General features: G+C 39.9%; 1 protein-coding gene across 1 annotated transcript in view; it reads right to left on the bottom strand.

Annotated features, from left to right (window-relative positions):
- Positions 1–22,258, bottom strand: part of KPNA3 (karyopherin subunit alpha 3) — an 85,398-nt gene that overhangs the window by 38,883 nt on the left and 24,257 nt on the right. The window contains exons 2-7 of the mRNA XM_061607552.1: positions 19,656–19,700; positions 5,463–5,552; positions 4,199–4,228; positions 4,057–4,109; positions 3,871–3,966; positions 989–1,074 (exon numbers count right to left, since the gene is read on the bottom strand). Of these exons, the coding sequence (XP_061463536.1) occupies positions 989–1,074; positions 3,871–3,966; positions 4,057–4,109; positions 4,199–4,228; positions 5,463–5,552; positions 19,656–19,700 (400 nt within the window). The remainder of the gene's footprint in view (positions 1–988; positions 1,075–3,870; positions 3,967–4,056; positions 4,110–4,198; positions 4,229–5,462; positions 5,553–19,655; positions 19,701–22,258) is intronic.

Below are 22,258 nucleotides of genomic sequence, written 5' to 3'. Positions count from 1 at the left end.
CTCTTCTCTAGTTCCGGGATGCATCTCAAAAGCTTATCCTCATCCCAACCAAGCACTAACTTCAGGGGAAAGTAGTACGTATATCCTTGTATACTTCCAATCTGCACGATCAGATAAAATGTTTCTTGTCTGAATCTCTGCCAGGCTGCAGTTTTCACGCTGATGCCTGAGGCTGAGCTTGGTCTGTAAAAACTGGTGTGACCCAGCCCCTTATTCCACTTCACAGCAGTTGACTCAAAGAAACTAGCTAGCCATCATTAAGACTACAGTCGTAGGCAAAGCTAGGTCTGTTGGGAGGCTGTCTTTATATAATCCAATTATTACTGAACTGTGTTCAGAAACAAACTGGCAGCCAGTGCAGTTGGTTAAGAATGTATGTGATATGTTTCTTTCAGCCAGTCATTAGTAGCCTAGCAGCTGTACTTTGGATGTTTATGAGAAATCTTCAAAGACAGCCTCATGTGCAATACATTGCAATATAGTCCAGTATAGAATGTGGATAAATGAGGTCAGGTTATCTCTGCCTGGAGGGGCTGCAGCTACAGGGATACCCTGCATGAACATCCTCACCCACCCATATGCCAGTGGGAACTGAAAGACTCCCAATACCACAACCACAACTTTACTTCCTCACTGGAGTTGCTGTTGCCCTGCTCCAACAAAGCCTACTTAGAAAAGCAGCAGCTTTGATTGCAGTCAATATTCTGCTTTCATATGCAGAGATGGCAATTACTATGAGGGTTTCCTGACCTGTAGAAGACTGTCTACTGCTCCTTCACCCAGTTGCAAAACAGGGAGTGCCATATATTCCCATAGTATGAGAGTAATATGTAAACAGGCTCTCAATGTTACACCTAGAGTAAGCAACATGCTTATAAAACAAGCACACCATAAATGTGAAATTCTTAACAATCTCATTTTAAAAATCCAATACATGAAGAAGTTGTATGTGTATCTTCAACTGCAAATTTGCACTTAGAGCACTTACTAGACTGTACAACAGCTTGAGTCTGTGCAGAAGTGCCTGATGCTATGTTAGTCAGGGCCCATGCAGCTTCAAACTGTAAGGAAGGACTGTTAAAAAAACAAAAACACCAGAATAGCAGAAATATTTGCACTTCAGATAGAAAAAAATGCCAGCATAAGAGAAGTACATGTTGAATTGCTTCTGAAATATTAATTCAATATTTTGCATTTAAATGCCACTATTTATTTCTTCTTCCTATATCTGCTACAACTTCCTTGAGAAATAGGTAGAAAGTATAACCCAACATTTAATCATTGTTTCTAAAAATTATGAGCTATGAACTGCTCCACACATTTTTGCATAACATCAACACATACAGAATTTCTGGCATAAATTTTCTTTAACAGCTGCCTCTCCTGATTTTCCTTGCACTGGATAATGAAAGGGCACAATACATTTATGTCAGGCCTCCAAAGCTAAGTATTTAGTCATAACCGTATAAAAGAACAAATAATCTAGGAAATCTGAGGGGTAGGGGATATCTTAATAGATTTTAAAATCTAAAGATCTATAGCCATTGGGGACTTATCACCAGAGAAATGGAATTCAACTCAGCCCTGGATTAACCAGTAGTCTTGAACAGCAAGACTATCTGTCTTAATAGTGGCCTACTACACAGGGTTGTCTTAACATGTACACATGGAATACATAGACCAGACTGGAACCTGCATGTTAACATCACTGAATAAAACATTCTCAATAATATTGTATATTCTACACTTTTAAATACTTTCAATTACCAACAAGAGTACATTTCTTTAAGGAAAGATTTCACTATTAAAAGATATAATATTTCTATGTAATTCAGAGAGTACTTTATTATAATTTCATCCCATCATGCCATCTAATGTATACTCTAATACACAAGTGAGACTTTTGCTCCTGCAAGTTATATCTAGAAAAGATGCAAGAGGCAAAACCATTAAGACGGCATTTAACTGGTAATCCACTCCATGACACTTTAAGATGTCTTCATAAGGAAATCTACAAATATATTTAAAATACAATTTAAACATATCATTCAGAATTCAAACAATTATTGTGACTGAAATTTCAAATATGATTATGTCTGTGCCAAAATATGTCAGGCTTTACCTATTAAATAATTTGTTGTTGTTATGTACCTTCGAGTCGATTATGACTTATGGCGACCCTATGAATCAGTGACCTCCAGTAGCATCCACCCTGTTCAGATCTTGTATGTTCAGGTCTGTTAAATAATAGCTCAGTATTCTTTTAGATTTGTTATCTTTGTAACAGACTTACACAACTTGTGACCCGCTAAACAAGCTGCAGCCCAGCAGACAGTTATGGAGGCCTATAAAGAGCCAGATAAATCCTGAGTTTGGCTGCCTGTCTGGGACAAGGATATTTATAATGAAACTTTCTGTTTTTCAACATGTTTAGAGGGAAGCATCCATCGCTGGAATAGCATTTTTTCCCCTTGCTTAAGACTCTAAGCTTCCCAGACCAAACTGTTTAAAACAGAAGGCCTCAGCCCCAATTGTGTGGCATTTTAACATATAACTGTAGAGAATGTCTGCACAGGCATGGAAGAGAAGGAGACAAAACAAGTCATTCTTGCAAGGCTGTACCAATCTTTCCCACGAGTTCCCCAGAGTGTGGCCCAAGCCTAAACATTCCAAAGGGTGAGAAAAGGCCCTTGTTGAAGAACAGGAATTTAAGATTAAAAGATTTCCTTTTCTCTCTCCCATATTTGGAGAGCAGCAGCCACCTCCAGACTACCTAAAAGCAGTACAGTAAGTTGAAGTGGGCTCCCAGAGTGGGTTGCATTACAGGGAACCAACGCACAACTCTATGCTTCCATAGCTGCCAGGCTTTATTGAAAGATGCCTCTTCTCCCAGCCTGTGATGGGGAGGAATATGGGGGCTGGTAGGCCACTTCAAATGGACTGGCAGTCCTGATTAGGCCTGCAGGCTATAAGTCCATCACTCCTGCTTTAGCTCTGCCCCTGAACTGGAATAACCACTAAATTGTTAAGAGTAGCTACAGAAGCATCTGCCTATCGGACTTGGAAGCGTTCCACAATGTTAAAGCAACTTCAGTAGAGTTTTGCTGTGACAGAGTTGGACCATTCCACTTTCTTCAACTGTTCAAAGGATCCAGGGAGGGCATGGATGGAAGTCCAAATTGGTCCTGGGGAGAATCCAAACTAGCCCCCCCCCCAACTTCACCTGGGTGTTGCTATAGGGACATATAGATCAATTTCAATCAGGCTTTAGGCCTGTGTTTGGAACATAAACTGCTTTTGTCACCTTTTGTCAAGAATGGGACATGGGGCTATCTTGGTGGTTTGTACTAGTTCTGCTCCTACTTGGATGGTCAGTTCCAGAAGGTAGTGCTAGGAGATTGTCGCTCTACCCCTTTCCAATGATGCCAAGGACTCTATTCTCCCCAACCCCCCTCCAATCTATTTGACATCAACATGAAACTGCTGACAGAGGACACCGAGGGAAGTGGACTGAAATGTCATCAGTATGCTAATGTAAGTGAAGCCATGGAGATTCTGAACCTTGAGTTCAGTAATGGACTGGATGAGGACCAATAATCTGAAGCTTATTCCAGATAAGATAGAGATACTATTTGTGGGTGGTTCATCATGGCCAGTTAGGTGGAATGCAACCTGTATTGGACAAGGTTTCACTCCCCCAAAAGTACATGTCCGTAGTTTGCAGGCGCTCTTAGATATCAGAGTAAAAAATACCAAGTCGCACTGGTAACATCAATGTTTAAAAATGCAAGGCAATTGCAGCCCTTCAGCTGATAACATGTTTCATAGGATGCTTTCAATAAGTACTGAAAAAAAGAAATCATTACTTACTTATCATCCCTTTCTAGACATTTAACCAAGATTGGCAAAATTCCAGATTTTATTAGGTCATCAATAGGAGGATTTCTGTCACTTGATAATAGCTTTCTGTGAAATTAAAATGAAACTGGTGAATAAAATTAAAAACATAGTAAATATAGCATAATAGCACATCAATCCTCAAAGTTATATGCCTACCTTGCGGCTTGGACAGCACTTAGTTGGATAATAGGGTTATCACTTGTGGCATTCTGTAACAACACATAGAATTCAATAAGTGAAGGAGCCAAGCATTAAACAAATCAAACTCAAGGAAATAATACACTGTTTAGTAACTTACCTGCAATATAGCTTCTAGCGTTACATTTTGCTTTAAACAAGAGAGAAATTGTTTAATTATAATAATTATTATAAATCAACTATCTGCAAAGTAAGGAACATGTATTTAAATAACAACGCTGAGCCCACTTTGCCAAACAAATGTCACAAAATTTAACTGAATATAAGATTCAAAGAGCAAAAGCCAAAAGCTTCTACTGTAAGGTTTTCCCTTAATTAAGCAACCAAGGGATCATCCTCACTGGCGTTTAATGTGGATTTCAAGCTACTTGCGTCTCTATTTTTGTAGCAATCACATAACTTCCTCATCCAAGGGACAGCCTGCACTTTCCCTTGCTAAATTCGGATTTTCCCAATCCTCCTATAATCCAATAAAAGAAGAAAATCCAATATAAAATTGCACGTTACCTGATTACGGATGCATTGTATGGGCAGGCTTTTTTTCTTTACATCTGTGGCAACATTTAACTGGGTGCCATCTATCGCCACTCCACTTCTTCAATCTAGTTTCTATCGGTCCACAAAGGAAGGATGCAGTCTGCCCTTTTCCACCAGTTGTTGCTGAAGGCAGCTCAGTATATTAATTTTTAAAACAGCTCTTTTGCACAGAAGTGCTCTTATATACAACAGCTATTATTAAAAATCAAAATATTTTTTCCTCCAGCAGGTACAGACAGTGGGAGAGGAAAAGGGGAGGAAAGAAAACAGCCGCCTTTCATGGGACCAAATCCTTGCTGCCTTGGAGTGACACATTTTAAAAAAACAAAACACCCTGACTTCTCTTTTGTGCAAACCTGGTATATTGGAAAACTTGTATTTCAAAAATTAAATAAAAATGTTATGGAGTACTCACACAAGTAAACAAATACTTGTATGCATGCCCACAACAGACCTCAGGTTTCCTGGGTTGGAGGAACGAATGAACCAACAAACGAACACACACACTTTAAAAGTTAATTTTTACTGCTCTTTTGTCCTTCAAAAATAATAAAGTTCAAGGTGTACACATACAGCCAAAGCAATATCTGCATGCATGCCCAGAATAGAGTTCATGTTCCCAAAACTTATGGTGAGTGGGGAAGTTCTGTCTGAAGGGAGGGACAGCAACGCATAGCATAAATATATCCTATCAAGCACTGCCCGCTAGTGTGGACAGAAAGCACTGAGCTAGGTTTGGGAGGCATAAAACTGAAAGTGCTCATTTGTAATTGAAGATGTACATAGGCGCAAACAGAAACAGCGACCCACATATACGAGTGCCTTACTGCTTTGAAATCAGCATCGACATCTGAATCTTCTAAACTTTCTTCTTGGGGCACATTTCTTTTTTTCAGAAGATGCTCATCTCTCTTGTTCTGAAGAACAAAAAATCAAGACAGTGCACTTTTAATGCTGTTTATGTTGATTAATCTTTAAAAACAAATTTTTAAAATTTCGTAAGACTACCCAATAAGGTTGTTCTCTGAACAGCTCACAAAACATAAAATACAATTAAATACAGTATGGAAAAACAGTAATATCATAACACACACATTATAAAAGATTTCTAGCAGAATAAAACCAGATGACTAATTTAAAACAGTAAAAACACATTTTTATATTTTTCTGGGGCTCAAAAAAAAAGTATTCACCTGGCACCAGAATGTCCACAGGAAAATGCCAGAGGAGCCTCTCTGAGAAGGACATTATACAATGAGGTGCCACCGCCAATAAGGCCCTGTCCTGGCAACCGCTTGTCTTATTTTATTTGGTGGGGGTACCCAGTGTAGTGTCTTTGAAGAAGATCTCAAAGTTTTGGCATATAATTAGGAGAAGGATCTTTCACGTCCCCTGGTCCCAAATCATTAAGAATTTAAAAGGTTAAAACCAATACTTTTTTGGAAAAAATAAATTACAATTTTTACATTAATATACTATGTGCTCACAAACAAATAAAAAATGAGAAATATAAAGGGCACAAAATATATAAAAGAAGGTTGACTCATACACATTTGTGTTTTTAAACATACTGATAAATTATTATTATTATAGTAATGTAAATGAATTAAATGGGGCTATTTCATCGGTCACCTTATCATTCCAAAGTTGTATAAACAAGGACCACCTCTCTAAAAACTTATTTTGATAAATATTGTACATAGCATTCCTGTTATATGTCATTTTTATCATTAGTACTGTTTCCCAAGTTTTTTTCAGCCATTCTTTGAACATTGGGGGTTTGTTGTGTTTCCATCATTGAGCAATATATATTTTCGCTCCTGTGAGCAAAGGTGCTATTATTTTGGAGTCCACATTTGTAACTTCCCAAAAGAACATACGCAAGAGAAATGTTTGGGGATTTCTTGATATTATTTGGCCTATCACTTCCTGTATTGAATTTGGAATTCTTTTTCAAAGGGTGTTCTTTTTTTTTGCACAGTCCCAGAAGATGTGTATGAAGTCCACTTTACTTCTTTTACATTTTCAACAGGACATATTTTGATTAAATATTTTGCTTAGCCTGTGGGGTATTAAGTACCATTGATAAATTGTTTTAAAATAGTTTTCCTTCAGATTACTACTTGATAATGTGTTTGGGATGTTCTTAAACAGTCAGATCCACTCTTCTGATATTGATAAATTAAATTTCTCTAGATCTCGATTCCATTTCCTTTTGTATGTTGGGTATAATTGTTGCATTTTCACTGAGGAGAGAATCTGATACATTTTAGCAATGGCTTTCTTTTCCTCTGGTTGAAATAAGAAACTTTCAAAGGCAGTAGATAAACTTGGAATTTTGCCTTGATCTGTTCCGCTATATGTCTTAATTGGAAGAAGTGAAAAAAATGGAGGTCTCTCATTGTTCAAAACTGTAAGGACATTTTCATAGATGATAGATCCTTATTTAAACCAATTTTTCCCATAAATGATCATTGATAGTTCATCATACTTGATTATTTACAGATTCATATGATCAAGGGGGAGAAACCAGGAGCTATCTTTTGTACACAGTTGATCCATACTTTAAATATTGTGTTTGTAGATGTAAGAAAATTTTGTTTATTGTTTTTAGCTTAATAATATTTCCTGTAGTTTTTTTATTGTACAATTCTTGATCAGCTCTTAATATCTCTATCTTCAAACCATCCTGAAATCAGACAATTTAATTACTTGATAATACATTGTTATATTAGGTATTCCCAATCCTCCATTACTAGTTTTTTATACAAATTCTCATTAGCTGTTCTGCTTGGCTTGGTTGATCAATTAAATTTCAGTATTCTTTTCTGTAATTATGTTAGCTCATGATTTTCTATTTCTAAAGGTAGCATCGTAAAGATAAATAATATCTTGGGTAAAATCATCAAGCATATGGCTGCTATTTTTCCAAACTACAACAACTGTAATGTTTCCCTTTTTTTCCAAATCTTCTTCAATCTGCTTAGTCAGTCTTTTATAATTGTGTTCCTTGATGGTTTGAAGGCTAGGATGTAGCCAAATGCCTAAATATCTTATAGGTTTGTTTTTCCATTGTAGGCCAGTATCTCCTAGCTGTTTTTCTATTTGCCTCTTAGGTATATTAATTCCAAAACATTCTGATTTATTAGTATTTATTTTATATCCCAAAGCTTCACTGTATATTTGTAACATGTTAAGGGTATTTTCGATAGATGATTCTGGTTGTGTTGAAGTCAGCGCTATATTGCCTATGTATAACACTATTTAACATTCTCCACTGCCATATTTGATTCCTGTGATTTGTTGATTATTCCTTATTAAAATATCTAATGGTTAAAAAAATAGCAAATAATAACAATGAAAGTGGACACCTTTGGTGAGTACCCCAGTATGATAGGTGTTGATACTTGATTGTTAACAAATACTTTTGCAGTGGGTCTTTGATATAATAAATCTATCCAAGTTTTAAATGTTCCTCCCAAGGAGGATATTAAGTGATATTATTTTTAATGAATTCATTATGCAAATACTCCCAATTAGATAGTAAAATAGAAGAAAAATAAATGAAATAAAGAAATATATTCGAAGAAGAAATCTAATAAATTTATGTAGTTATAGTTAAAGAAGCTACTTCTAAATCTAGTATTTATACTGAAAATCTATTTTTACTTTGTTTGAGAAAACTGAATAAAGTTTGGACCTTCTAATGTGGTGGCTAGCTGCTTTGCCTCATTCAGCGTTTTAATCCAGACCTATATGTTCCTTATTAAGATATTTAACTTAAAAGGAATGTCCCAATTGTATTGTATCCCAACTGCTTGCATTTTTTTCTGTTAGAAATTTGAATTCCCTTCTTGATAAAGCTTCTGGATGAACATTTTTCAAAACCTGGATTTCTAAACCTTGGACTATCAGTTTCTTCTTGGTCCACATATTTTATTGTATTGCTTCTTTTTCTCCTAAAGTGATGAATGAGATCAGAGCATCTTTAGGTTTACTCTTTCTTTTTGCTGTTCTCACAGCTGTCTCAATGCCAACTACTGCGGGACGGTGTATGTTTAAGAAACTCCACTGATGTAGTAGAGAGGAAGCCCATCAAATTGTCTTGCTCTATTTTCTCTGGCAGGCCTCTAAATTTGAGATTATGTTTTCTAGATTCAAACTGTAGTTCTATTTTGTCATCTATTTTATTCAAATCCACTTTATGTCATTTTTACTTTTCAATTCTTTAATCTCTTTAGTTGCTATCTCGGATATAACTTGGACTGATTCTTGTTTTCTTCTATGATTTTATCCTGTTTTTTCCAGCTTTTGTTCCAGCTTTTTTATTCTATCTGTTATTATGCCCAATTGCTCTTCTAATTTTTTATCTCGTTCTTTTCACTGCTTCTTAAATTCAAGATCTCTTTGTTGTAGTATTTCTAAGAACCTTTCATCTCTTTGCTCTAGAATTTTATTAATTCTTGCTTCCAAATTTTTCTGTTCTTCTATCAGCAGAGATTTTAGAGATGGTACTGTCCATATTTTTTTCTGTATATCCTTACTTTATAAGAAATTTTTCCTCTATAATTTCTGATGCTTTCACTTCCTTATTTTTTCTCAACCATTATAATTTGGTTCTAAATCAGTTTGTATAACCTCTTTGGTATCCTCTTCTACTCCCATTTCTTTTTGTTGTTCTTTATTTGTCTTCATTTCCTCTTGAATTAATTTTTAAATATTTTACAATTGAGCTTTGCTTTGGATCTTTCGCTTTAGCTGTTTTTCTTCCCATTTTCTTAATTGTAAGTAAGGGGAAACTACTCAGTATCTCAGTCCATGTCATTGCCCCATTCTACTGTTAATCCTTCTTCAGAAATGGGGTTTTAAAAAAGCAGGGAGGAGAGTAAATTTGGAAGTGTTATTCCAGTAAGGTATAGTGATACCTCAGTTAACAAATCCTCCTGAATGAAGCTCCTTTCAACAAAGGCTTTTTTGGGCATGGGGGGGATGGAGGCACACACTCTGACATGGTCAGAACATGGCTCCTTGCCTGCTGGATTGCGGCAGCTGCTGTAGATGTCTCTCTCATACACAGCTGGAATTGCGCTCCTTGCTGTACACAAAGGTTTAGCTTGCTATAGAGAGTTGCTACGACGATTTTGGAAAAAAGGCAAGGCAGGCATCCCTGGATGCATTTTGGAAAAAGCCTTCAAGTGGTCTGTAGAAAGTTCAAAATGTTTTTGTTTACTTATGCAAGGCTTACCTGACCTGGTTGTTTCATTGCAGACATGTGTATTGTTAGTTTTGAATAAAAAGTTTGCTGAAACATGTTGAACCGCTCTTCTTTTTTGCGGTGTAGGAACTTATCCCAATATTTTCTGTTATTCCTACCTCTGGTAGCAAAGTTTCTGTTAAAGAAGTAATGTCCAGGAACGCATCTACTTTGTTAACTGAGGTACTACTGTAGTTAACTGTAAGATGCTGTGAAAGTATTAGGTTATTTCATTAATTTTAATTAATTAATCAACTAAATCAATTCTAAGTCCCAATTAAACACTTCATTCAAGTTGTTGCAATCAGTTGTTTCAATTATACAACAGGTGCCTGTGTCTGATTAGCTTTGAAGCTTCTTAAATTAGTTCATCAAACTGCTTAGTTCCAAATTAAGTTCAATTCAAAAGTTTCATACAAAATATCTGTGAGTAGTTGTTTCAATATTTCAATAACTGTTTAAATATAAAAATCTTTATCCTAAGAGTTAAAGTTCATTCAGTTTATATTTTAACTCTATATAAGTATCTAATATTATTATATTATCAGTAATGCTTTTCTCAACAAAGTAAAAGAAAGAGTAATGGGGGGGAAGGGAGAAGGACAAAATAGTATATATATACATATCTCATATAGTTTTCTTGGTGAATATTTGTACTATAATGTCTTTTGCTATTCTTATTCTTCATACTGAAATTCCTTAGGTTTTCTCATTCTCAACTACAACTACAGAAAAGGAACAGAGAAGGAAAAAAGTTGTTGAAGGGATTGTTGTTGTTGTTGTTACTAAGAAACTTAGCTATCCCCCCTATAGTAAAAGTTTATTCTCAATAAGCCCTGCCCCCTGTCTGGCCTCACCCAAGAGCTGATGCCCTTGAAGCATGACCCTTAGTGCGATGCCTGCAGCACAGCCACGGGCAGCTGCTAATGTTATTCTTGTGGCATCCTAGAAGGGTCTGCCACTCAACTGTTCGGAGTTGCAGACGGGCGTGGAGGCAGGTCTTCTGCCCTTCTTCACTCCCTCCCCCTATGGAGAGATGGCAGGGCTTCTGAATTACAGCTTCTTTGAAGGGTGAGCAGGCTAGATGTGCACTGCTCAGCCCCCTCTCTTCACCTCACCCACTCTTGCTCTGGCTACTGCAAACTCTTATCCCGCGGCATCCTGGAAGGGTCTGCTGCTTAGCTGTTCCGGGTTGCCTCCAGGCCTCGGCTTCAAAGGTTAAAACGAATACTTTGAACTGGGCCCAGAAACAACTGGGAGCCAGTGCAGCTGATAAAACACTAATATAATGTGATCAAATCACACAGTACAGTTACAATCTTGCTGTCCTGTTTTGGTGCAACTGTGGTTTCCAGATTGCTTCCAAAAGGTAGCCCATGAATGGTACATTCCAATAATCTGAATGAGAGATTACCAGAGCATAAGTAACTGTGGCAAGGCCATCTCATAGAATAGAATACTAGAGCTGGAAGGGGACTATAAAACCATCGAGTCCAACCCCTGATATGGTTGCAGGTGGCATATCAACCAAAGCTGATAAAATGTGCCTGAGCTGCAGAGGCCACTTGCAGCTCAAATTATAGTTCTGGCTCAATAAGCACCCTAGACTTCGAAAATGATCTGTTAGGGTGAACAGGATGAACACCACCAACAGACTATAAAAAGAGCAACTTGCAAAGGATAGATAATTTAATTGTAAGAAATATAACTGTTTGTCCTCAGATGAAAATACTTTTAAATCCACAAATGAGTCCTGTGGCACCTTAAAGATGAACAGAATTATAATAATAATAATGTTTTTATTATTTAATTAGTCGCCCATCTGTCCGCCTAAGCGGACACTCTGGGCGACGTACACAATATAAATACAATATAAAAACATATGCATATAGCAAATTACAATATTAACAGCAATTCATAAACCATCCTTCAGTAATACAATATAAAAACCTAACCCACCCCAGAAATCCCATAGACCTGCCTGAACAGCCAGGTCTTTAAAGCTTGGTGAAAAGCCATCAGGGAGGAGGTGTGACGAAGGTCAAAAGGAAGTAAGTTCCAGAGGGTGGGGGCTACGATTGAAAAGGCCCTCTCTCTGGTCCGCACCAGTCTAGCTGTTTTCACCGGTGGGACTGAGAGAAGGTCTTGTGAGGCTGATCTTGTTTGGTGGCATATTTGGTGATACTGGAGGCGTTCCTTCAGATAGACTGGGCCGGAACCATATAGGGTTTTAAAGGTTAGTACCAACACCTTGAATTGGGCCCGGTACACAACTGGCAGCCAGTGTAACTCCATCAACACTGGGGTAACATGATCCCGGCGACGGCTCTGCTTTATTAAGCGTGCCGCCGCATTCTGTACCAGTTGTAATTTCCGGACCGTCTTCAGGGGTAACCCCACAAAGAGCGCATTACAATAGTCTAATCGAGAGGTGACCAGGGCATGTATCACTCGTGGGAGCAGGTGTAGAGGAAGGTAGGGACGCAGCCTTTGTACCAGATGAAGTTGGTACCAAGCTGCCCGGCTCACTGCAGAAACCTGAGCCTCCATAGACAGCTGGGAGTCCAAAATGACCCCTAGGCTGCGGACCTGGTCTTTCAGGGGTAATTTCACCCCATTAAGTACCAGGTCAAAATTTCCCAACCTTCTCTTATCCCCCACTAGTAACACCTCGGTCTTGTCGGGGTTTAGCTTCAGCCTGTTCTCTCCCATCCATCCACTTATGGACTCCAGGCAATTGGACAAGGTATCCACAGCCAACTCTGGTGAGGATTTAAATGAGAGGTAGAGCTGCGTGTCATCCGCATATTGGTGACACTGCAGCCAAAAACTCCTGATGATGGCTCCCAGCGGTTTCATATAAATGTTGAATAGCATGGGGGAGAGGATAGAGCCCTGTGGCACACCACAGTTGAGGGGCCAAGGGTCTGAAACCTCATCCCCCAACGCTACCCGTTGGTATCTGTTGGAGAGATAGGAACGGAACCACCGTAAAACAGTGCCTCCTATTCCCAGCCCCTCCAGCCGACTTAACAGGATACCGTGGTCAACGGTATCGAAAGCCGCTGAGAGATCCAGGAGGACGAGGAAAGTGTGTTCTCCCCTATCCAACGCCCTCCTCATATCATCCACCAGAGCGACCAAGGCTGTTTCAGTTCCGTGTCCAGTCCTGAAGCCCGACTGGAAAGGATCTAAATAATCTGCTTCCTCCAAGTGTGTCTGTAACTGTGTAGCCACCACACGCTCAATCACCTTGCCCAGGAATGGTAAATTGGAAACTGGGCGAAAGTTGTTTAAATCTTGGGGATCCAAGGAGGACTTTTTCAGAATAGGTCTTATTATTGCCTCCTTGAGGGCTAATGGCATTGCACCCTCCTCCAAGGACGCATTTACCATTGCCTTAATCCCTTTGCCCAGTTCCGCTTTACAGCTCATAACGAGCCATGACGGGCAAGGGTCAAGCAAGCAAGTGGTTGGTTTCACAGTAGAGAGCACCTTGTCCACGTCATCAGAGAGAAGAGGCTGAAACCGATCCCAGCAGACTGGACTGCAACTGGCCGCCTCTGGACCACTACTTGTAGCCACGACGTACGGAATCTTGTCCTTCAGGCGCTCGATTTTATTGGCAAAGTGTTTTACAAATGTGTCACAGGAGGCTTTTGAGTGTTCCAAAGGTTCCTGTGCAACTGGACCGACCAGGCTTCGGACCACTTGGAACAACCTCCTGGGACAACACTCTGCAGACACAATAGAGGCAGCAAAAAATTGCCTCTTTGCTGCCTTTGTTGCCCGCTGGTAGGCCGCAATTGCCGCTCTAACCAGTGTCCGATCGCCTTCAGTGCACGACTTCCGCCATCGGCGTTCTAGTCGTCTCACTTCCTGTCTCAGACCGCGCAACCGTGGTGTATACCAGGGTGCAGTCTGAGTTCTATTCAGGGGGAGAGGACGTTTCGGTGCCACCCGGTCTATTGCCCTAGTGATCTCCCTATTCCACTCCGTCACCAGGGTTTCGACCGGGTGTCCTTCAGTAAGCTCCAGATCACCCAGCGCATTCAGGAATCCTTTGGATTCCATCAAGTGTCTGGGGCGGACCATCCTAATAGGTCCTTGTCCCCTGCGGAGGGTGTGCGGCAGTGGACTAGAAACCACTTAATGAGATGTATATGCCCAGACCTACCTACTTCGTGGGAAAGAAAACCTTGATCCCAATTGGGTCCTAAATTAATATAAAAAAATATTGATCAGCTAACTAAATTATAATACTTGATAGGTTTGATGAAGCAGGAAAAATAGTGATTAATATTGTACCACACTAATTAAGGTTTTCCTCTGAACATTCAGAGCACCTAGATTTTCTGTTGGGACATTTTGAGAATGAAGTCAATGGCAGAGGGCCAAAGTCCCAGCTCCAAGGCATAGTGGCCTGATGACAAGTAATACTACTATAGAAGGCACTTATTTCAAAGCTTTGTATCTCCTAGCAACTTAAAAGACCACAAGGTTCCCTCTCAGGATAACAGACTTGGTCCAGAGGCCTCCAACTGCTAACCTCTAACATAAACTCTTAGGTATTGATATTATGTGCTTGATATGCTTAGACATTCATATTAAAAATAATAACAAAATCAAATTTAAATTTCGTTTTAAACAAGAGCATTTCAAACTCAGATATCGTTAAGAGTGCTTTGGGTGCCCCCCACTTTGGGTCATTCTGAACTGACGGAGTAAAACTCCTGGAGTATTCTGGACAACATTTCCCACCCCACACCCCATTTTCTGACTTGTTGTGCCTTCCTGAGTACTGTGAGATGAGGACAAGCAGCAAGGGCCATCTTTTGACACTTTCAGAGGAACCTGCAGACCCTGACCTCATTTCTTGGTCTATTTCCCTCATGCCCAGCAGAACAATACCTTTGTTCAAAGACAGCAAAACATAACTAATTTTTGTCAGAGTGTCAGCAAGAACTACATACACATCTCATACCCAGACCCTCCTTTTCATGTTAATTTGTAAGACAGAAAGTGTATTTAAGAGCAGGGTTTTGAGACCCAAGAGGGTGATCTGAGCTCCGACATGTAGAACTATGCTCTCAAGGAACACAGCACAGGACTTCAGGCCACAAGTTGGCAAGGAAGTCTGTGTCTCGATGCAAACCTTGAGGCTTTTTGGCCAAAGCACCTTCACATCACTGCAGCTGTATTTCATGCTCTGTACCATTGACCTAGGATAGGTAAACTGTGCTACCTGTTATTTCTTATAGCACTAAGGACCTTGTAGTTTCTCTTTAGCTTAAAGTCATGGATGGTTAGGATATTTATAATTAATACTGCCACACAGTAATTTTGTATTGCTATTCTTCTCTTTTCCTTCAAGAAAAGAAAGCTTTGCTTTAGTTTGGTTTGGACCTGCATTCCTTGGGGTTATGCACACACTCTTTAGGCACATTTCAGGGCAAAGCACCTGGTTTATCCCTAGCCAAAGACCCCTTTCCTCTCAAGAGAGAGTGTTCAATGGGACCCGTGGATGGCACGTGCATACTCAAGTTTCCAATCACGTGCATTAACAGAAGATCGCATGGATTCAAATCCCGTGTAAGCAAACATACCAACACTTTAACATACACTGACAGTTAGTGCATTCGCAATTGCTTGCAGTTTTCTAAGGCATAGTTTATTGAGTTTCAGATTTTTATAACAATACAAATAAACAAATGGGGGGAAACCCAGGAAACTTCCATTTTTAATACAGCATAATACAAAGTGAAATAGGTACAATCAAAACCAAGGGCACAAAGAAAGGGGAAGAAGAAGGTGGGGACAGATAGGGAAGAGGAGGAACAGGCTTCAGCAGAGTCCACGAGACAAACAACCCTAGATAGGAGTCCCAAATCTCAGAGAATGTTCAGTTCTTTATGCATCCTGTAAAAGGAAGCTTCCTCATACACTTCAAGAGAAGGCCCTCCAACCAACAAGCAATGGGGGGGGGGGCCTGTCTGATCCTTCCAGTGTTGCAAGACCAATCACATTGTTCCTCTGTTAAGTTCCAGGACGCTGGGATATAATGAATTTTAATTTTAGGGATGCTCCCAGGACCAAGTTAATGCAAATAAGGTCTTCCACACAAAACAGCCACTACAGGGCAAGATTAGATCATATGCTTTAGCACTGCCCCTGCCTCACCACAACATCAACATGCATCAGAAGATATAACACAGAGGTGATGGTGAGTCCAATGTGCTCAAAAAACAAGGTTTTGTTGGATTAAATGTAACCTAAGATCCAGGGAGCAAAGCCTTACAGTGGACAATATTGATGGCCACTGCCTCAGACGTATGGGACAATCCAACTCTCCATTCCAATCCTCCAGCAGACCAACTGTATCAAACTTCCCAGCACTCAACAAAGTCTTATAGAAACAAACTGTGCGTTTCAAAAACTGTGCTAAGGCTATCAGGTCCTACACCAAATCTGGAGTTTCAGGAATGCTTAAAGTGCTGGACCACTTTAGGTTCAGTTCAGTTTTATTTATTGCGGTCAAGGACCCAAATAGAACGAGGATACAGTATACAATATACATACATACACAGAAATAAACAGGAGCGTTACATAGAAGTACGTATTAATTGGGCCACGTATATAAACTTGGCCACCTGAATGGTAATTCGTTTGTCTATACCAGAAAAAATAAAAGCAACCATATCATCAGGAGTTTTGTGTTTGTACATCGGATTCAATATGACAGAGTTTAAAAATTTACAGCGGATGTGGGAGTATAGGGAGCAATCAAGGGTACAGTGGCGAAGGGTCTCAATGCTATCTGAGCAACACGGGCAGGTTCGGAGATTATATGGTATTCCCCTGAACCGCCCCTCAAGAATTGCAGTCCAGAGAGTTAAATCTCGCTTTGGAAAATGTTATACGTAGTTTAGGAACGGTAAGAAAATAGAAATAGGGGACAATTTTTTCAAATTCAAAAATTAGGTTTAAATGTAGAGGAGAACATGTTTTCATGGCCTGATTTGTTGAGATCTGATAGTCAATATCCTTTAAGCGAGAACGAATTAGGGTTACCGCTTCTCTGGGCGAATGGAGAAGCAAGTATTCCTTGGATAGACCTATTTTCAGTAATTTCAACTCTATTTTATTATTCCAAGAAGATGGACTAGAATCTCCCCAAAATAGAGAGAGAAGGCCCGGCGAGGTATTAACTATTATCCAATAGTTAACAGTCATTAACCAGGCCTGACAATCCAATGATGTGAGCCCGCATTGGAGTCTAACTGCCGCTGATGGAGTACATCTAGGTACACCCAGAAGGCAGCGTAGTAGGCCTGAGAGGACCAATTCAACTGTGGAGTTCATGGAATGGATCCAAATCGGAGCTCCATATAAAAGTTGGGGCATGATTTTGTAATTAAATAATTTAATAATCGCTGGCACAAAGCGACCCCCTCTGTGGTAGTAGAAGCGAAGAAGGCTCTTGACCGAGAATCTATCTTTCGAGATTGCCTCTCTTATATGGCAGGACCAGCTCATGGAGGACTGAAAAGTTATGCCTAAGTATTTGTAATGGGCAACTTGGTCTATATGATGGCCATTAATTGTCCAAGTAGGTAGAGATCTTTGGTTTGAGAACACAAGAATCTTAGTTTTACCATAGTTTACAGATAGTTGGTTCTCATTGTAGTAGGTCATAAATGTCCTTATCATCCGTCTAAGGCCGATCTTAGAAAAGGATAAAAGTACGGCATCATCAGCATAAAGTAGCAAAGGACATCTAGCATCAGCAATTTTTGGGGTATGAAAATCATGGGAGAGACAAGAGTCCTTTAGATCGTTCAAATAAAGAGTGGATAGAAGGGGAGCTAAGACACAGCCTTGCCTTACTCCTGTGAACGTTGGGATGGAGTTTGTTAAACCACCCTCCTTGTCGCATGAAACTCGAAGTGACGTATGCTGACGTAGGTTATAGATTAAATAAAGCAGCCTTTTATCAATAGTTGTATTCATTAATTTGTGCCAGAGTTTGTCCCGGGGTATAGAGTCAAATGCTGCCTTTAGGTCCACAAAGGCAACATGAAGGTTGGTATTCTTATATTTACTATATTTTACTGCTAAGTGTTGTAAAATAAGGCAGTGGTCTAGCGTTGAGGAGCCTCTTCTAAAGCCTACTTGTTCTATGCCAAGAATGTTATACTCATCCATCCAGGTTTGTAATTTATTTTTCAGATATAAGGCATAAAGTTTACTTATTGTCGAAAGGAGACTGATGGGGCGGTAATTGGAGGGATCTTGTCGATTTTCCTTTTTAAATATGGGAATTACTATGGCTTCTTGCCATGATGCTGGAAAACATCCCGTTTCATTAAACTTAGTAAACATCCTAGCTAGTAGAGGAGCCCACCAATCTGGGAAGCTCTGTAGTAGCTCGGCACTTTAGGTGCTGCAGCTGTTGGTACTGCCATTCCACAGACAGTAGCAGATTAAACCAAATTTTCAGAAGGGATAAAGGCAAGAGATCCCCATTGTTGCTCACTAGCTGATCCAGAGCAGAGAGCCCGCCATGCACCCAATACTTCCACAACACCATCTTGCCCCCAGATTTGATACAGGGGTTACACCAGTCTCTCATGAGAGTAAGGGTCAAATGAGTGTTCCATAACCAATGTCCTCCAGACCTCCCTGACTGCCACAACTGATGGTGGGAACAAGGTGTCCCGAATACACTTTGAACCCAGCACTCTCCAGCCTGACAAGAGATCCATAAAAAGACTCCAAGGAAGTCCATGGCATAAAAGGGGTAGGCATAGTAGTCTGCCAACTCAGAGCACTCACCAAAAGATAGGCCTTGTGGTAGGTCTCCAGATCAGGGAATGAAAAGCTCCCTTACACACCCAGGAGTTGTATCTTCTCAAGGGAGAGATGTTCTACACTCCGCTGCAATATCCAATAATCTGCAAACCCCAATAATCCAAGAGCATAAATTCCAGTTTAGCCCTGTTGATACTATATTCAGAGAGGCACCCAAAATTGTTGATGAGAGCCACCAAAACAGGGATGGATCTCTCCTGGTTTGGGGGGGGGGGAAGTAGCATATTATCTGCATATAAGACCACCTTATGTTCCTCATCTGCCACCTGAAAGCCATTTAAGAATGGCACAAGCCAGAAGCTCTACGCATAAATCAAAAAGAAATGGTGAAAGAGAAATTGTTTGTACTTAAACACTGCTTGGCTAGTCCATACTTTATTTAGGAGCTATTTATAGTGCAATCCTATACATGTCTACTCAAAAATAAATCCCCTTAAATTCAAAAGGATTTACTCCCACAAAAGTGTGCACAGGATTACAACCAAATATTTCCAGCTCTTCCTCTCCAGAAGACTGGCCAGGTAAATCAGCACAGCAGTTCATAGGCTGAAAGGTTTGGGGGCCTGAGCACAAAGACGTGCGCAACCTGAAAGGGACTTCAAACATAGACATACAGAGAGAAGAGCTTCAACCACAAGTTTACCAATGGGAAAGCATAATAGATCTCTGGCAGAATGTCTTACAAAAACAAGCCATTGGTCTGCCTAATGCAGAGTCCTGAACCAATAATGCACACACATCATGGAACATTGGACTGGACTCCATTCTTGGCTTTCCTTATAGACACATGGCATGACAGTAATCTCACAAGTCACACACGGACCTGAACTCTGTAGCTGAAACTTCCTACAGCCACTTTAAACACAACGTAAGCAAAGAAAAGTGATATACTCACCTTTCTAAGTTCAACGGTCACCTCATTTCTATGTCTTCGCATGGTCTGCAGAGGAAAAAAGAAAAACATACACAAATGAAATAAAGGTTCCAGAACCAATGACCATTCAGTTTAACCCCCTTTAATAAACTTTAGGGAACTCACAACTACAGGCCAGACTAGATGTTACAGTCGATGATTAGCTGGGCCATGCCAATTTTCTATAAGGCAGAGCAGAAACAGCATTTAAAGTTCAACATGGGTGGGCAGGAATAATGAAACTGTCCCTGACTCCATAATTTCCCCCTCCCCAAAACTACTTCACTCAAGCTGTTTTTCTGAAGTGAGCCCCCAAGACCAAAAGTAACTGCCACAAGAGAAAAAACAGCTGAGAAAATTTTGGGGAGACCCTGTGTGTGTGTGTTTCAGTACACAGACTTCATCTATGCTGTGCCCTGCATTTACCATCCCCACACATACCTTATAGGAAATTGGTGCAGCCCACATTGTAACACACCAATTGTGGCACTGTAGCTTCTAGTTTGGCCTTATGAATGAATGCTGAATAGTGAAAGAAAGTATAAAATATAACACTGCCTGATGACAGAAAAACTGTAGTAATTGCAGGAAGTTCATTGGAGAGATTATCCACATCTGAACCATTGTTTTTGAGATGTACATTTGAAGCATTATTATTATTGTTAGAATGCATTACTCACCCTTCACCCAGAGGTGCCAGGGCACATTACAACAATTTTAAAACACATAGTTAAAACAGCTAAAAACACCGCCATAGAAAATAGGGTGGGTTCAAATGCATGTCTGGGGTAAAGGTGGATCTCTGGTCTGAAAAGTTAGAGACTACCGCTCTAATAGATCACGCTTTAGGTTACGATGCACAGAGGATCTAAAATAATTATACCGATTGTCTTGTTTTGAGTTGATCTGTGAGCTTCGTTCTTACTAAGCTTTGTAGTGAAATGTTGTATTATGCTACTACAGATTAAAAGCCAATTTTATTAAGGCAACCTCCATGTTTACATTATTTTTATATGATTTGCCTACTGGATTAAGACTCACTGGTGTGTTTTTCTCCATTATGTTTAATGTTGAATTTCAGCTTAGAGTGTTTCATAGATCAGCTTACATGTTACGCAGGATTCTGCATCTGTACACAGCATAACTAAACATGACTGCTCAAGTTAAGACGCTGCCGCAGCAATTAGACATGCCCCTTGAGATCCTTTAAGGAGGCTCAAGTCGGGCGCTCTCTGCTTGCGTGGGGAAGGTTTCTCTGAATGGGACTGAGTGCGCAAGCGAGCACTCCTGAGTTGAACAGCTGGAGCTATCTGTGCATGCCTGAGAGTCCTTGGTGATGGCAGCATTTCATTAAGATCATCATCAGACACTGGCTCAGGCCGAGTACTCCTCCTCCTCTAGAGGAGGCATGCATGGCAGCAGCTCAGGCAAATAGGGAGGATGGAGGAGAGGGGAAGGGGCTAATTCATTGTCAGACATTGTTTCTTCAGTTGTAACTGGAGCTAAGGAGATGGAGCTGTCACTGCCAAAAATGCTGAAGCCTCCTATTTCAGTCCCCTCCCTGCTGCAAACCCACTGGGCTCCTCTCCCAGATCCCATTCTATTTCTTCCTCTACCTGTTCACACCAGGAAACTTCCATGGGCCTCATGACATTATTAATAATTATATTTTAGTTTTGTATTTATGTAATCAGTAATTAATTGTATATTGACATTTGTGGTTTAGCACTATGAGGATACACTTGAATAAGCCCAAGCAAAGCACTGACTCGCATGCTCCATCCACGGGGAGGGGGGCACAGTGGGGGGCATCCCTGGGGGGACACACATGGGAAAACAGAAAAAATGTTTTTTTCAGAATTTTCCTGGTTTTTTGAAGTAGGCCTTCACATTTCTACTCATCTTCTCTCCACTTCCCATGTAGCAGAGAGAGCATCTTTGGTAGAATTTAGTTTCAATTTTTAAGTATCCTGTTTAAGAGATGTGAAGGCCAGAAAGAAACAGAAAAGGTTGAAACAGGTTTTTTTCTGTTTTTGAGTGTGTTTCATATAGTTAAGAACAACTATGAATATGCATTATATAAATCTGTTATACTTTTCCTTCAGGGAGGGCAAGGAGTGGGCACAGCTCTGCCCTATACTGTTTGATTATTTGTTCAGGCGTGACTGCAATTTTCTCCAAGATGTCTGGGGGGTTTTCTGGGGGGAAAATGGGGGGAAACGGGTTCCCCCCTCCATGGCTTCAAAATTTCTGGAAATTTTACACTTCTAATCCTGTTCAATTTTTATCCCACTTAGCATTTCTTCTTAATATTCCATTCAAACCAGAGACCCAGTCTCTTTTTTTAAAACAGGTTAATTTAACAGGCCAGCTTTGTAATCCAAAAGGGACACAGATTGTGTGTATATAATATATATAAACAAAAAAACCTGAAATTACAAAAGGACTGGTAATTTAGTTAAGAACTAGCCAATTAAAAAGGATAGGCCAAGACTAAAATAAAGTTGATCCCACCATAGATCTGTACTTGAACTGGTGCAAACTTATGCAAAAATAAAAAATTAGGCAAATTTTTTAAAAAGCAA

The sequence above is a fragment of the Rhineura floridana genome, chromosome 2 (assembly GCF_030035675.1).
Source record: "Rhineura floridana isolate rRhiFlo1 chromosome 2, rRhiFlo1.hap2, whole genome shotgun sequence".
NCBI classification, from domain to species: domain Eukaryota; kingdom Metazoa; phylum Chordata; class Lepidosauria; order Squamata; family Rhineuridae; genus Rhineura; species Rhineura floridana.
The sequence above is the reverse complement of the archived record's forward strand: the minus strand, read 5'-3'. Positions and strand labels throughout refer to the sequence as shown.